General features: G+C 27.7%; 1 protein-coding gene and 1 long non-coding RNA gene across 2 annotated transcripts; both read left to right on the forward strand.

The window, feature by feature from the left end:
- Nucleotides 1–5,205: 5,205 nt before the first annotated feature.
- On the forward strand, nucleotides 5,206–5,759 carry LOC120119306 (RING-H2 finger protein ATL66-like). The gene has a single exon (XM_039139126.1). It carries the CDS (start codon nucleotides 5,262–5,264, stop codon nucleotides 5,757–5,759), a length of 498 nt encoding a protein of 165 aa, XP_038995057.1. The 5' UTR covers nucleotides 5,206–5,261.
- Nucleotides 5,760–13,641: 7,882 nt separating this feature from the next.
- On the forward strand, nucleotides 13,642–14,108 carry LOC120119478. The gene is made up of 2 exons (XR_005515833.1): nucleotides 13,642–13,772; nucleotides 13,870–14,108. It is a non-coding gene; the product is annotated as an uncharacterized LOC120119478 (long non-coding RNA).
- The last annotated feature ends 2,833 nt before the right edge of the window (nucleotides 14,109–16,941 follow it).

Here is a 16,941-nt window from a genome sequence, read left to right on the forward strand (position 1 = left end):
GTTTCATGTACCGTTACCTTATTGATCAGTACAAATAAAACTATGCCAATAAAATACTAGTGAAAAATATTTGATTCTTAAACCTCTTGTATAGGGTACAATATAAAATTAAAACATAATGTTTGTTATGATTTAAAAAATGATTGGATGATCAAAACGGAATAAAAATTGATATTTTTTTCTATAGAAACGTCTAGTTTTATTGAAAAACGAAAAATATCTAAAATTACAAAAGGATTTAGAACTATTATCGTAAATTAAATATATAAATTGGACCTTTTCCTATAAGATTGAAATAAAAAAAAACCTAATTATTTTATATCGTAAAAGGACTATACATAAAAAATGTTAAAAACCTAATCAAAAGACTCAAACAAAATTTTATATGAACAAATATGATTATATCAGGAAACAAACTACAAAAGATGATTAAACTATTGAAAGATCATCGATAATCACAAATCAAAGTCGACTATCGTGAGAAATTATCCACGAACGTAAAACCATGTATCCAAATTCAATATGAATATCCAGAGCAGGAAAGATCAACATGATTACAAATAAGCGTCATCTTAATCAGTAATAGCGTCGTCAAATTCAACCTATGATTAGAGGTAGAACTAGGTATTTATTAAAACGATGGCTAAAATATTTTTATTTTTCATAAATACAGTTTTTTAATTGTGGGAATGATAATTTTTTTCTTTATTATTTTTTAGAATATATATTTTTAATATTAATTAATACTTAAAAAATAATTGGCGGAGGTCAAGGCTTCCCATGGCCCCCATGAAGTTTCGTCCATATCTGAGAAAATATAAAATAAAAAGAACGATCAAACAATCAAAAAAATATAAAAATATATCACAGATACAGATAAAAACGTGTCACAAATACCGAATTATTTTTATCAAAAAAATAGAAAAACAATATATATATGTATATATATATTATACATTAAAAACGATGTGGCTGTTCACTAAATAAAATAGAGAAGAAAATATTCACATGATATATAAAAAGAACACAAATAATTAATTTATTTTTATTAGGATGGTAAAGATCCAAATAATATTAGAAATTTACTATTTTTTGAGTCACTTGAAAAATTGATCCGCCTTTTCCGCACAACAGAGCATCCCTAAACTTAAAGCAAAATTTGACCCTTCATTCAATGGATGGTTATTTTAAAAAAGATTAATTAAATTATCCATTAATGGACCGTCTAATAATAACTTTTTCCCCTTCAAATTAATCTATTTTATTTTATTTTATTTCCATTAAAACTTGATGGCCACCCTGTGAAACTCACTTCCAAAGCAACTTGCTTGATGTAGTAGATAAGCCAAATTTGTTTCTTAATGTCCATTAGGGTTTATTAGACTTTCTAGCTTTGGTGAGAATCCCAATTTTATGTTATTTATGTGTCACTTTTCAAGGAGTGCTTTATACGAAGCATTAAATTATTTGGACATTACTAAATATTTGACTTGCAGGTTTAGATAATATTAAGATTCAAATATTATTTGATGATATCTAATAAAATCAGAATATTATGAAGAAGATTAATATATTAATTATTAATTGATTTAATAAGATAATTGTATGCTACAGGATTCAAATTTTTATATAGTAAATAGAATAAATTTATAATATAAATTTTCAAAATATTTTATTCGAATTATTTATAATATAATATTTATATAATTACTATCCTCAATAAATTTAAAGTCGACACAAATATTAGCCGCCAATCATATATATATATATATCTGAATCTATTATTTATACTCTTTAATTAAGAAGAAAGTATATCTGCATATTAAATCATATATGGTCAATATCACTTAATCATTATTATAAATTTAAAGTCCAACGATAATATTCAGATTTAAATTATATTTTATCTAGAAAAAGTTGAATCAGTTTTAAAACAAACTATAACCATGACACATTCTCGTCCCTATATCTATATATATATATATATATAGGTATAAATATATATAATTTTATGTTGTGAAGTGAACTTCTAAAATTTTAAAAATGAACGAATTTTTAAAATTTTAAGAGAAATGGTAATAGAATTTTAATAAAAAATGTATACAAGTATCTAAAATATATGAAATAATTTTTATTTTTTGGGGGAGACAATTGACCCCAACCATAATGAGTAGATTTTTTAATCCATTTGGAATATCGAAGTTTGAGTTTTTGATATGTAGAAATTAAGGGTTTTGATTTAGAGATTTAGAGATTTAGATATTAAGATTTAGGGATTTCATTACTAATATTAAGGGATAAGTATGAGATTTCGACTGACGGAATTTGATTGGTGGCATTGGACCGATCGATGGTGTTGTAGGACGTCGACGAAAATAAAAAAACATTGAAGTTATAGATTTTAGAGATTTTAAGGTTTTTTTTATAATTTTATAAAATTGAGTTTTTTAAAATATATATATATATATATATATATTTAAGTTTTTTAATTTTAATAACATTTGAAAATTTTACAAAACGTGACTATTGTCACCGTTTTTCGCCCGAGTGGAAAAAACTAGTACGACTTAGGGGGTTTTTTTTGGTAAAGATTTGAAATGTGAGGAGTCGTCACCAACCATTTATGAGTGCAATTGGAACAACATAAAAATCAAGTGATTTTAATAAAATATTTCATTTTACCAAAATATTGAGTTTTGGGGTCTACGAAAATCCAGATATCAGGCTCGAGAGTCGGTTACCCGTGGGAAAAGGTTAGCACCCACACAACCCCAAAAATTGGTACCTTGTTGATTACCCTATTTAGAAATTTGGAAATTTTGAGTTCAAAGTCTTATTTAATTTAGAAATCATTATGGATACAAAGTTAAGAAGGGTATTCGTTTATCAAAGCCAATAGCATTCGCCCCTAGCATTAATACTGGAGATCAACTATTGTGCCCAATCTCGAACATTGTCTCGAGATTTTAGAAAGTCTGATGCGGTATTGAAAACTGATGTCGACCTATTTTGGGAATCATCAGTAGTTGCTCCCTGAGCATGCTTGCGAGAGCTATACCGTTAACTCCCTAATAAGAGAACACTGCCTTTGGTTTAAAAAAACAAATGCAACCACACAATTGATTTAAAACCCCATTGTCTCTTAGTGTATTAATTGAAGGAATTTCTAGCCTAAAGTGTCAAATTATTGAAAATTAAAGGACTTAAGAGATTAAGCTTAAGGTGAAGTCTCTAATAATTATCCTATTAATTTTTATTAACCAATTATTGGATCGGATAATTGATATGAACACTCGAGCATTTACGCGAAAGCCCAAACCAAACTATCATTTAATTTAAGGACTAAGATGGTAAAAATCTAAAATCCTAAGGACTTAAGTGTAAAAAAACTAAAGTATAGGGATCTAAGTGTAAAAAACTAAATTCTAGGGACTACAGTGTAAAAAAACTAAATTCTAGGGATTAGAGTGTAAAAAACCTAAAGTATAGGAACTAAGGTGTAAAAAATCTAAAGTCTAGGGACTAAGATAAAAAACAAAACAATTCAAGGATCAAATTATAATTAAATAAAGTTAGTGACTAAATAAAAATATATTTAAATTCTAGGGACTGAACAAAAAATGGAATAGTTAAAGGACTAATTTGCAACTACACACATTAATTTAAAATAGTGGTTAAATTGTAATAAATATGAAATTAAATAATAAAATTGAAATTAGGACAGTGACTTGAGTGTAAAAACATGATAAATTTTTGAGGACCTTAAAGCAAATATACCAATAGTTAGTATTAGGAAATAAAAATGAAAAACTACTAAATAAGGACAAATTTCGAATTTAATTAAGTAATTAAAGCAAATCTGATGACCAAAATGAACTCGGGGTAGAGTTTCGAGGACCACAGAGAAGGTTTTCCCTCAAGCCCCAAAACACGCGTTTAGGCTATACGGCGTCGTTTCAAGTCTTGGGCAATAGGGGCCAAAACGACACTTCATTTCTATCCACTTGCCGGCAACCTCACCAAAACTCAACACTACAGTGTCGACCACCGCTCCGACCACAGCACACGGTGGTTGGAGTTCTTAAAAGTACCCAAAAAAAACTTAAACACCTCGATCTACCCGCCTAGACCCAAGTCGAAGCCGAAAATCACCTAAATAAGCACTAGACATCCCGTAAATCAAGATCCGACCTTTCGATTTCTATTATTTCGATAAACCCTCGACGACAGGAGGACTCCGACAACTTAAGGTAACACCCCCTTTTATTCGATTTTCTTTTATTTTGCTTCAAAACTGAACATACAACAAGAGGAAAAAAACTCGAAAATAAAAACCTTAAAATATATTGCTTTTGAAAACGAGGGAAAAAGATCCATGTCTACACTGATTTTTTTAAAGAAAAATGGGATAGCTATGTTCCAATTTTTTTTTTAATCCACCGATCTCCCTCTTTTACATTCATTTTGTAAAGGTTTTATAGAGAACCCATGTACAGAACAACCAAAAAATTGATTGCATCTTGCTTTGCAGGTTGCATGTGATTGCTGATAGAGGTCTGTTGCAGGTGACCAGCGGGTTAGACGCCGGCGCAAATGACGGTGGCAGGCGATCGACGGGTCAGGCGTTGATCGGGCAAGGTGGCAGCAATGAGCAACATATTTCATGGGATTATTTCCCTTTTTTATTGATTTTTTGTATTTTTTTAATATAATAATAATAATATAATATAATAACAATAATAACAATAATAAAAAAATATATGATTTCAATGACAAATATCATTTAATAAAAATTTTAATGGTTGTTATTTTTTAAATACTTAAAAGTATAATAAGAAAAAGTTAATCGACTAATTGTTTAACGAAAAATTATTTAAACTTATTTAAATAATTTTTTTAAATATTTAAAATTAAGACATCTTTTTTTAATAAAAAATTAAATATTTAAATTAACTTGAAATATAATTTAAACATAGTTTTTGCGTTAACCGTAGTATTAATAATAATCTACCAATAATTATTTGTTCGCACTAAATTCTTGTCATTTGTGAATGAAACAAATTATATGAGGAGGTCGTCATCGCCGCAGTAGTATTCGGTCTAAATTAGTCCGTTAATAAATCAAATATAAGTGATTAATTTAATAATAATAATAATAATCTTGTCGTTTCATACTTCCAAGCGGACCATATTTAGTGCAAAAGATGCCTAAACTCAACCTCCATTGTTAAAAAAACCTCGAAGCATTTACTTTCCCAAAAATGGCGTCAGACCAAGACTCCCAGCCTCTCCACTGGCACTTCGTCGATTTTGACGACCACGACTTCCAAATCCGAGGCAGCGCCGTCTTCTTGACCGTGGTCCTCTTTGCCATCCTCCTTATCTTGGCTCTCATCTTCATCTACGCTCGGTGGCTATGCAGCTCCCGTCATCCACAAGAGCTATCACAAAGCTCCCACGCGCCTCCGCCTCCTCCGCCGCAGCAGACACGAGGGCTGGACTCCGATACGATCAATGCGTTGCCGCTGACTATGATGACGAGCGGGAGCGAGTGTTGTATATGCCTTGGGGTGTTTGAAGATGGTGAGAAAGCTAAGGTTCTGCCTCATTGTCAACACTGTTTTCACCCCGAGTGTGTTGACAGGTGGTTGAGTTCTGAGTCTAGTTGCCCACTCTGTAGAACTTCTCTCCGAGTCGAATCAGATCGGGTCCTTCATCAGAATATTCCGGCCATTAATGTAAATGAATTTGTTCAATGAATAATGGGTCTCTTTTTCTATTTCCTTCTGCACGTGGGTTGTTGTTATCGGAGAAACCAGTTCTTTTAATATTCATGCACCGTCCATTACAAAAATAATAAATTTATAAATAATGCTAAGATGATACTAAATCTTTTGGTCTCCAGGTCGAGCACAGTGTTTAATGTAAAATGATTTAAAAATTATTTTTTAATATATATTATTTTATATTTATCTCAGATTAATTAAAAAAATTTATTAAAAAATGTGAATTGAGAGATCCATTAGTTAAGTAATTTGTTGTTATCTCTCGAGATCTTGAGTTCGAGCATCATGTATGCGGTTGTCATAATTATTTTTTTATCAAAATAATTTTAAAATAATTATGACTTTATTTTAGAAATTTAGATTTTTGATAAAATTGATTTAATTTAAAATTTAGAGTCACCATTAACCTTTGGATTAAGTAGGTCGAATACCAAAAAATGTATTTTAAAACAATTTTGAGAAAAATCATTTTTTAGACAAAAAAATATTGGTATGTGTTTTTCAAAGATTTGTTTTAAGTGTTCAAGAGTCGATTACGCGAGAGAAATGATTAACACCTCACAACACTTAAAATTAGTGCTTGATCGCTTATACGTCATCGTTACAATGAAAATTATAAATTCGAGTCAAAAATTATAGTACGATGCATTTTATTGAACATTGATTATTTTTTCCGAATTACAAAATAGCACAAAAATGGACTCGATTTATTTCAAGTTTGTGATTCATTCGAAAGTCATCGAATTGCACTATTTCTATCAAGTGCTACTTTTCACGCCCATTATACTACAAGTGTTCTTGAACATATGTACCAGTAAATAAATAAAATTAATATTAAGTACAAAAAAAATTGACAAAAAGATATTATTGTATAAATAAAGATTTAGAACATATATAAATAGATTAGGTATAAAAGATATCAAATAAATTTATATGCATATGTAATAAACGTATAATAATAAGATATATAAGTATATATTTCAAATACATAAAAAACAAATAAATATATTATTATAGTACATAATATAATCTAGCGTATAATTTAAAGAAATTCATACATATATATATATATATATGTGTGTGTGTGTGTGTGTAATTTAGAATTAAAAATTTATAAAAAACAAATAAAAGAAGTTTATATATATTATATATACGGTTAAAATGAAACATGCACATAAAATCTTATACTAAAAGAACTATGGATGTATTAATCTAATTTATTTACTTTATAACTAAATTAAAATGGTGACCAAAATAAATACACAGCGGATCTAAAAGGATCTGGAGCATAAATACATCAACTTTTGAGCATGCAAGCTTGAATGATTAAAATGAAACAAATCTCAAATTATCAAACGAGATCAAGTATTAAACCAAGCTACGAATACACACAAAAGGTGACTAAAAGGTAAGCGTGCATAAATTAAAGGTTCGTAAAAAATAATAACCCATATTTCATTTTATGATTACAATAAAGAATTACAAAATTAGGACTAAATAGGCTATTAGCCCGAGCGCTTAAAACGGACGCTTCTTTCCCTTGAAACGACATCGTTTCACACGATGTATATAAGCCCAAAACCAAGGCTAAAATTCCTAATGCCTTGTCATTTTTTTGTTTCATAAAAGATGAGCGAAAATTTTCTCTTTAGCTTTCCTCGTCGGAAGAATGACCATCGTTCACCGGTGCCCTCCATTGTCGTTCACGGCGGTCGGAGGAGAAACAAAATACCCTATAATGATTCTCCTGCTTCCCTAAACCTGAATATGAGGTCACATTTGCCTAAAACAGGGGCATAGCTAGAAGATTTATTTTGGGGTGTCAAATTTAAAAATTATATGAAAAAATTGAGTGAGAAATTGAGTATTAAATTTTAGGCCCGTAAACGAATCGAATGAATACGAACGAGGGTATGTTCTTGTTCATTCGTTTAGCTTTAATCTAACAAATGAACCGACATGAACAACTACGCGAACGAAATTTTTTGTTCATTAATTAAGAAATGTAGCTTGTTCGTGTTCATTCGTTAAAATGATAAAAGAACACACACGAACGAACATAAAACTAATTGGGTTTATATTTGAGAATAGTTTTTCTCTTTCAAATAATTTTGAGATTTATATTTTTTTAAGTGATTTGAGAACTTTCTATTTGGGTTTATAATTAATTGGATTTTAAAAATATTAATGGGTTTAAGTTTAAAATTTATTAGGTGTTAATATTTCAAACGGGTGTAATATCTCCAAATTTTGATTAGTGACTAAAATATAAGTTTTAAAAGTTTGAGGGATAAAGTATAAACTTTGTAAAAATTTAGTGACTAAAAATATAATTTTAAAAAAATTATATATTTTAGCTCGTAAATGAAAAGTTTGGCCTAAAATAAAGATTGTGGTGGGAACTAGATTTTTGGTATGAGATTTGTGTTAAAAGCTATAAAGAGATAAAATTCGGTATACGAATCGGATAATCGGATCAATTTAGAATTTCACAAAAATTTGGAGGATGTTAGAAAATGGTTTAAAATATTATTTACATATTTTAGATTAGATAAATTTAGCTCAGATCAACGTAATTTTTTAGATTTGGTTGAATAGTGGAATTTTAGTGACTAAAATGCAATTTTCAAAAATTGCTTGTACAAAGTGAAAAGTCAAAGCCAATTTGAGATTTTTTTACTAAGGAATATTTTATTGGGGAAAATGGCATATGGTAATTTTTAGGATTAATTAATGGCTAAAATGGAATTTCTTAAAAGTTGAATTAAAAATTCAATTAAATTGGTTTTAAGCCAAGTGTAATAGCTTTTAAATACTATAATAATTGAGAGAGAGAGAAATCAACATCTTCAGCTCCTATCTTCTTTTTGGCTGAAACTCCTCTTGCTTAAGGTAAGAAAATTTTGTTTCAATTTTTAAAGCTATTTGAATGATTTTTGGATTAGATTGTGAAATAGAGAATTATTCTACATGAAATTCTCTATCATTTGGCATAAATATTGTATGGTGAACATGTTTGTGTAATGAGATATGATGATTAGGATTACGAAGGGTTGGTGATTTTGAAGAGTTTATAAAGTATTTTTATGTTTTTAAGGTAGAAGATTAATTCTAAAGTATGTATGATGATTTAAATTACTTATACATGCTTATATTAGGTTTGGTCACTTTAGGGTTTATGGAGAATTGATGGAGTTTGATTTAATTTGAGGTTGTAGTGATTGGAAATGCATGAATTTGATCATGGGAGATTGAATTCATGCTTGAGATTGAATAAAAAGTTCACATATTGTGACATGATGTATTCGGCCATAGGGAAGAAATTAAGGAAAAATGTTGAAAATTTTCCTATGGTCTAGAATGAATATTAGAAGTGTTATATGTGATTTGGAGGTTGATCTGAATCAATTTGAAAGCTTGAGTTAGAAAAAGGGCAAATGTACAAGTTTTGAGAAGTTTGGAACTTTAAAGGGACTTAGTATTGATTTATAAGGATAGCATGCTGGAATTTATAAGTTAGGAAAGTTGTTGGGAACTAAATTTCAAGTTTGATAGTTTTAGTGGATGTATTCAAAAGGTTCCTAAAACTTTAGGGACTTGATTGTGATTTTATAAAGGTGATGGTATTATTTTGATCAATAAATCTTAATGCTGGAAAAATATTATTGTCATGCTGGTTTTTTAGTTTAATTAATGAGCATGAATCAAATTATGAGTTTATGAAGTTGGGTGATTAAAATTGGAAGTTTAGGAATGTTTGGGTTGAAATTGCAATATTTTAAATGTTAAAGGATTGAATTGGATATTTTATTAAGGTGCTGTAAATTTTATGTGATTAATGTGAAGTGATCATAATGGTGAATGGTCATTATAGATTAAATAGGAAATTTGATATGAATTTAAAAAAAACATAATTAGTGGTTGGATTATGAAATTAGTAAAAGTTGAAGTGTTGATAGTGAAACTAAATATTTATGGAATTTAATGATTGTTTTGAGAAGTTTGAATTATGATGGCAGTACGATTTAGTTTTATATCAATTTAAGTATCAATTTATTTTTATCAAATTTTATATTTAAGTTTAAATTATGTTAGTTTGATGCTAACATAAAACTTGGATATTTTATGATGTTATATGACGTTGTCAGACTACAGTAAATTTAGTGACGAAGTAACTAAAAAGAGAAGGAAAAGATGTGAAATTAGAAGATTATTGTGGAGAAGATTCGATAATGAGACAAAGGTGAATGCATTTCATTTGTATATATGTTTCGACCAAACATTGGCTTGCGATGAGCCAGTGTCGGAGTTACGTTAAGAAGTGATTCCTAGTGTTATGTAAAGTGTGATTCAAGTTTATATATTTATTTAGTAAGTTAATAGAACTAGTAAATAAGTCAAGAACACTAGTTGGTAAAATCTGCCTAGAAATTATGTTTTGAACATTAAGTTTAGAAAATCATCAAAAATTATAAAAAAAATGAATAGAGGATGAATCTTATACCATTGGATTCGTCTATCAGTCTAGTTTCATTCAGAACAAACGAAAATTAATTTCAAGAAGTATACAAAAAATATGAATTTTTAATTAGTAATAGGTCAGAAAACATAACAGCATATTCTGTCCAAAACAACTTATGTTAGCTAACTTTGAAAATTCACTATAAATTATACAGGTAGAACTAGACGGAGTGCCTTACATGGTTATATTTTTATTCAAGTCTAATTTTCAGTGGTGCAAACGGAATAATTTTTTAATATGTATATTAATACATAATAATATTTCTTTGAAGGTAGTGCAAACTGTTAGAATATGAAATTTCAATAAATTGTGTAGTGGAAGCAATTTTTAAAGATTAGTGAGACTTATATTTGATTTATAAGTAAAATTTTTAAAATGAGTCTAGTTTATTTATTTAATTACTCTGATCGATGATGACTTGCGATAAATCAACCACCTTTTATTTTCTAATATGATTTATAAATTTTCAGTATGAAATATTTCTATAATATTTTTCATAAAGTTTTATGAATGATTTTGAGTATGAAATGCCAAAGTAGGATATTTATGATGATGAATTATAAATGTTTACAGTTATAAGACATTTCACTGTTATAAGATATTTACAATTATCATATGATTTTTGGTTATCAGATATTTACAATTATTAAATAATTTTCAGTTATCAGATGATTAAAATTATCAGATGTTTTACAGTTATCAGACGTAGAATAATAAATGATTATATGATGATAAATATAAACACATTGTATGTTGTATTGAGAGTCGTAGGTGCATTTGGCATATCATTGAGTGTTTATCAGTTATCAGTTCAACTTTGGTACATTCGTGTACCAATGTTCAACACCGTTGTTGCTCATGTTATGATTGCACTGAAGTGCATTATATCGTAGTTTAAGTTATGATTCGACACCGTGTTGTGCCTAGTGCGCACCTTATACTCACGTACATTGTATTCTCTTACATATACATTAGGTTATAACAGTAAGTGTGAAAGTTATGACAATATATAAAAGAAAAGAACATAGGATTGAAAAGAAAGTTATGAAATATGTTTGAATGAAAATAACAAAAGTTATTTATGATATTTGATGATGACTTACATGATTTTTGATAAAATCACGAGATGATGATTTTCAGGTTTTCAGAAAGAAAACATGCTGACTAGTCCGATTTGAAATTTTAATTGTTTTTATTAAAATTTTTAGTTTATTGTTACATTTTATGGATTTTATAGTTTAGCTATACTTCTGCCTTACTAAGTTTTACTTAGCGCGTGATGATTTTCATGCGTTCGCTCGAATAAAGTAGTGGACGTGAATTGAGGAGCTTGTCAGCAACTTATGGAAAATCAAACATACCGACAATATCAATAAGACATCCTAACTTTAACTTATTAGTGACATATACATTATATCTGTTGGGTTGTTTTATCATATTTTTTTTAAAAGAGTTTGTAATTGTAATTAGGGTTATTTACTTTAGTTTTGTCTAATTTAGTATTAATCATATATATGAGTGAATATTATAAATGTTATATTTTTAAATGGTTTAAAATCAAGCGGTATTAGGCAATTGTATATGGATATGAAACAACACTGAAGTGTCTAATTATTGACATAAATCAAATTTATTTTCAATGAACAAACAATGTTTTATAAATTTTTATGATTAAGGAAAAAGTTTTTAAAGATAAAAATAAAATTATTAAATGAAACAACATTTTTAAGCATTTAAGTTCAACAAATGTCAGTTGAGTTGATGTGATATCTTTAGTTCGTATTACGAGGTATATACGAGTTAAGTGTGTTATAACGGGTCTGGATATTGGATTGAATATAAACGAAAGAACATAAATGAACAAATTATTAAATGCTCACAAACATAAATAAATGATGTGTAAACAAACATAAAAATTTGTTCATGTTCGTTCATTTAATAAATAAACAAACATAAATGAACTTCCCGCCGAATAATTCACAAATAGTTCGCTGAGCATTCGATTCATTTACATACCTATTAAAATTTTTATTGTTAAATTTATTATAAAATGTGAGATCAAATTTTTTAAAGGGTGTCAATTATTTTTTAAAGTTGTGTTGTTTCTTTAATTTTATTATATATATATATAATTTATATAAGAAATTTTTATTTTTTAAAAATTTTGGGTATCAATTGACACTGTTGAATTTCTCAAATAATGCAGTTAAAAAAAATTTGTTTGAATAGAACACTCTTGAAATTATTTCGTGAAATAAAGTGAATGCTACAGTAAATTCGAAGACGCATTGGAGTCCAAGCGACTTATACATAAATTTGGGGGAGACGCATGGAGTGCAATGCGTCTCCCATATTTTTTCACCAATTTCATTCATATGTAAATGTACAAAGGGTAAATTACACAATTAATCATTAACTTTATTCTCTCTTCAAATTAATTAAATACAACTACACTGTTTAAGACAACAATTTCAATTAGAAATTATGTAAGCACGATGTTGGTTTCTTTAGTATACAAATTCAATGCTAGAGTTGATGGATCAAATTGGCTTCCATATAACAACTTGAACAATGGTCGATGAGTGATCAAAATAGGAGTAAAACAAAAATTGAGTGATTAAATTGAAAAAAATTAAAAGTATAGTGAGTGAATTTGGAGAGTGAGTAAAGTTGAATGATTAATTATGTAATTTCTATTATTAATAATAAATTTATTATTTTTGTAAGTTAGTCCTATTTTATTCAATTTGACCCTTTAATTTTCTTTTTATAAAAAATTTCTTTTCATCAAACCTTTTGACTTCTTTATACTCTCATCAACAACTTGTTTTATGAATATTTTTTTTACAAATAATAATATAATATAAATTATAATTTCAAATGTTATTAGATATACTAAATAACATCACAAATTATTACTTACACATATGAAAAATAATATGAAGAAATGTATATGTATATCTTTTATGATTAGAGAAAGTTTTTTAATATAGAATTAATGTGTATCATAATATTATAAAAATAAATTTAAATTTAAATTTAAAGAGGAATTTAAAAATTCGACTCGAATATCATAAATTTATTTCGACTTGAAACATTTTTATATTAACTTATAATCATAAAATATGACTCATCAACTTAATTAAATCAATTTTTTTGACTCAAATCGATCATGTACTCATTCGGATATGGTAATGTTCGTATTTGATGCGGATTCGGATTATGGGCCAAAATGACGCAGTATTAGCTTAGCCCAATAAAGTCTCAAAAGTCCATTTACCCAAACATTATAAATCGACCTTTAGGAATTTAGGGTTTTAAAGCCTCTCTCTCTATATAAGCTGAGAACCACCCGGCTTACACTTTCTGGTTCTCATCGCAGCCTTTGAAGAATTACGCAAAGCCATAGAATTTGAGCTGCAGAAAGAGACCGATTTCGAAGCCTTTTCACCATGAGAGCTAAGGTACAAAACCTAACCATCCGAAGAATGGTTCTTATTTTTTATGCTTATTGTCGTCTTCTTTTTTTAAACGGGTTTTTGAATTTGTGTTAATTTTCAGTGGAAGAAGAAGCGTATGAGAAGGTTGAAGAGGAAGAGGAGAAAGATGAGGCAAAGATCTAAGTAATCCAACTTTAGAAAGCTAGTAATTTCGGATCTCTGGTTCTTCAGATTTAGAGATGTTTGATGGATATTTTACTCTTAAAAAAAGAAATTGCGTTGTTGTCTATAACCAACCATTTCAATCTTATGGAAACATGTTATTTGAGCTTTTGATAAATTCTTATGGTTTTGGATTTTACTTTTTAGTGAATTTCTTGAATACACATAATTTTATGTTAGTGGTTGTGAACTAAAATTTTAGGAGAGTGTGAGCTTATAAAATTTTATAAAATTCTAGAGGTGCTAAAACAAATTATCAATATAAAATTTAAGAAAAATCTGAAGTATTTAATAATATAAAGTTATCAGGGATGGCAGGCTAGGTCTATTCCGGCTATAGATTTGAATTTAGGGAAGCATATTGTTAGCGACTAGGTTTAGCAGATTTCTTATTTCTGTCTTTATTCCATGATTGTGCAAGTTCTTGTCTGCTGTAAAAAATGTGTAATCTAGAATGTTACTGAAGCATGGCTCGAGTATAATTGTTGGATTTATGTGTCCGATAACTATACACAATCGCAGCAATATCTTAACACACGTATCAGAAAACTACACCTGATCATATTGATACCAAAAACATAAATATGCCAGCGCATAACAATACCAAAAAGGTACATTGCAATGCCTGGGTATAGTTCTCGGATACGGGTACATGTATGTTTGGATATTGTAATGCTTGGGTATAGTTGTTGGATACATGTATTTTTGGATATTACGATGCTCGAGTGTAGTGGTTGGATACATGTATGTTCGTATACTACAATGTGTATAGTTGTTGGATGTGTATGTTGTTGTTGTTGTAGTCTATGCTTAATGGCGGATGTAAATAGGGATAAGGGTTGGCAAGTGTCCACCATTAAATCTGAAATTCTTTTAATTAATTATCTATTTTATTGATTGTGTCCGCCTTGAGGTTTTATTTGTATCTATCCTCAAACAAAAATGTTACGTAGTTGATGTGTATTCACCTTAAGAAATATTTTTGAATCAGAAAATGGCTATGCTCGTTTATACTCGTTGGATATGTGCATGTTTGAATATTGCTATGCTTGTTTATAGTTGTTGCTTGAGTGTATGTTTTGGTATTGATATGTTTATGTATAGTTGTTAGATATGTATATGTTTTCAGAATGAATACTCGAAGAAAAATATGATCAATAGACAGATGAGTAATGAATATATATTATTTTCTTTTGAAATATGCATGAAAAAAAATTAAAATCTGATGCACATTTTGTATTTAAATATAAATGAAAACTTGAACTCATTAAGAGAAGATAAAAGAGAATTCTTTCTAGAAGATCCGAATTTAAGTATGTGCCGTCATTGTCTATAATCACTTTAGGTTATTCTTTCTATACATATATATATATATATTAGGATCTAATTATATAATGTAAAATTTTTTAAAAATTATATTTTTATAGGATGGATAGATGAGGCGAAATAAGTTGAGATTAAAGGTAAGAAATGAGATGGTATTCACATAGAAAAAGATTTAATCTTAGTATTTAATTTTTTTTTTTCTCATTTTAAAAAGGTATAAAATTAAAAGTTCTTATCCTAAGTGTAAATGGATTTGTTTCTTAAACAAAATATCTTTTAATTTTATCAAGGGTAAACTACATAAATGACCACCCAACTATAGGTTTGGTCTCGAAATGATTATCGTTTTCAAATTTACGTCAATATGATCATTGAATTATTTAAATGGTTTCGATATAGTTTCTTGTCGTTAATATTTAATAAAAGTATTTACGTATTAGTTAATAAAATTGGTAGAACTAGGGCGCGACTCTTAGTAAAGATATGTATTTGCGACGTTGGCACATTGTTTTGTTTTTCTTTCATTTTGGTCACTACTTGTATAGATATGTTTCCTTGGATTTTCATTTAATGTAATTTGATCTTGATTTTGTTTTTAATTTGTCTAATGCCTTAATTTGAGCATTAATTTTATTTATTAATGATATGAAACTATATTTAAAATTAAATTAAAAATTTATTTAATATATCTAAACTCACGAGTAAAATCAAAAGATAAATTTTAATTTTTTAATATTAAATTATTTTTCAATGATTTTATATAAATAATCATTAAAAAATAAATATGAAAACAATAAATTTAATTTAAAAATATTAAAATCTTAAATAAATTATTAGATTTATTTTAGTGATTTAAGTGTTGTCATATTCTCAATTGGTCTAGATGTAAGTTCTCATTTATTCATTTTTATTTTTTATCATTAACTATAATATATAATATATATTATTACAATTGATTCCTAAATATTAGATTTAGCTTATTGGTTAAGACTTGTTTGGTTACTAATTCATTTTAGGTTTAAATCCCATTAAGTTATTTAATTTTTTTTTGCCTAAATTTGAACAAGTTATATAACATATGTATTATCTTAATAATAATCTTGAGAAAGTGCTCAATGGTCAAGGCATGCGCAATTTATCCTTAGACCCAAGTTGGTTTCCTTGCATGTCAAAACTCATATTCATTTATTTTCACTTCAATTCAAAAGGTGACATATGTTACAATTTGATTGGAGAAATAATTTTATTAAATTAAATTAAAATTAAGACCTAATTAAAAATATAAGAATTAAAGTTATTTTGGTAATCAAATTGATTAATTCTAATGTCTAGGGGATTTAATCTATAAATTTAATACATGACTAGAATAAAAGATGTTAAAGTTAATGTTCAAATTAAGGTATTATACAAATTAAAAACATATCGGGATCAAATTGCATTAAATGAAAATCCAAGGAACCAAATCATATACAAGTAGTGACCAAAATAGAAGAAAACAAAGCATTGTTCTAGCGCTACGAATACGTAACTTTATAAGGACTCACATTCTAGTTATATCAATTTTGTTAACTACTTTGTAAATACTTTCGTTAAATGTTAACGACAGATTATATTGAAACCACTTAAATAGTTCAGTGGTCATATT

This window comes from Hibiscus syriacus, unplaced genomic scaffold (assembly GCF_006381635.1).
Source record: "Hibiscus syriacus cultivar Baekdansim isolate YM2019G1 unplaced genomic scaffold, ASM638163v2 tig00110332_pilon, whole genome shotgun sequence".
Taxonomy (NCBI): Eukaryota; Viridiplantae; Streptophyta; class Magnoliopsida; order Malvales; family Malvaceae; genus Hibiscus; species Hibiscus syriacus.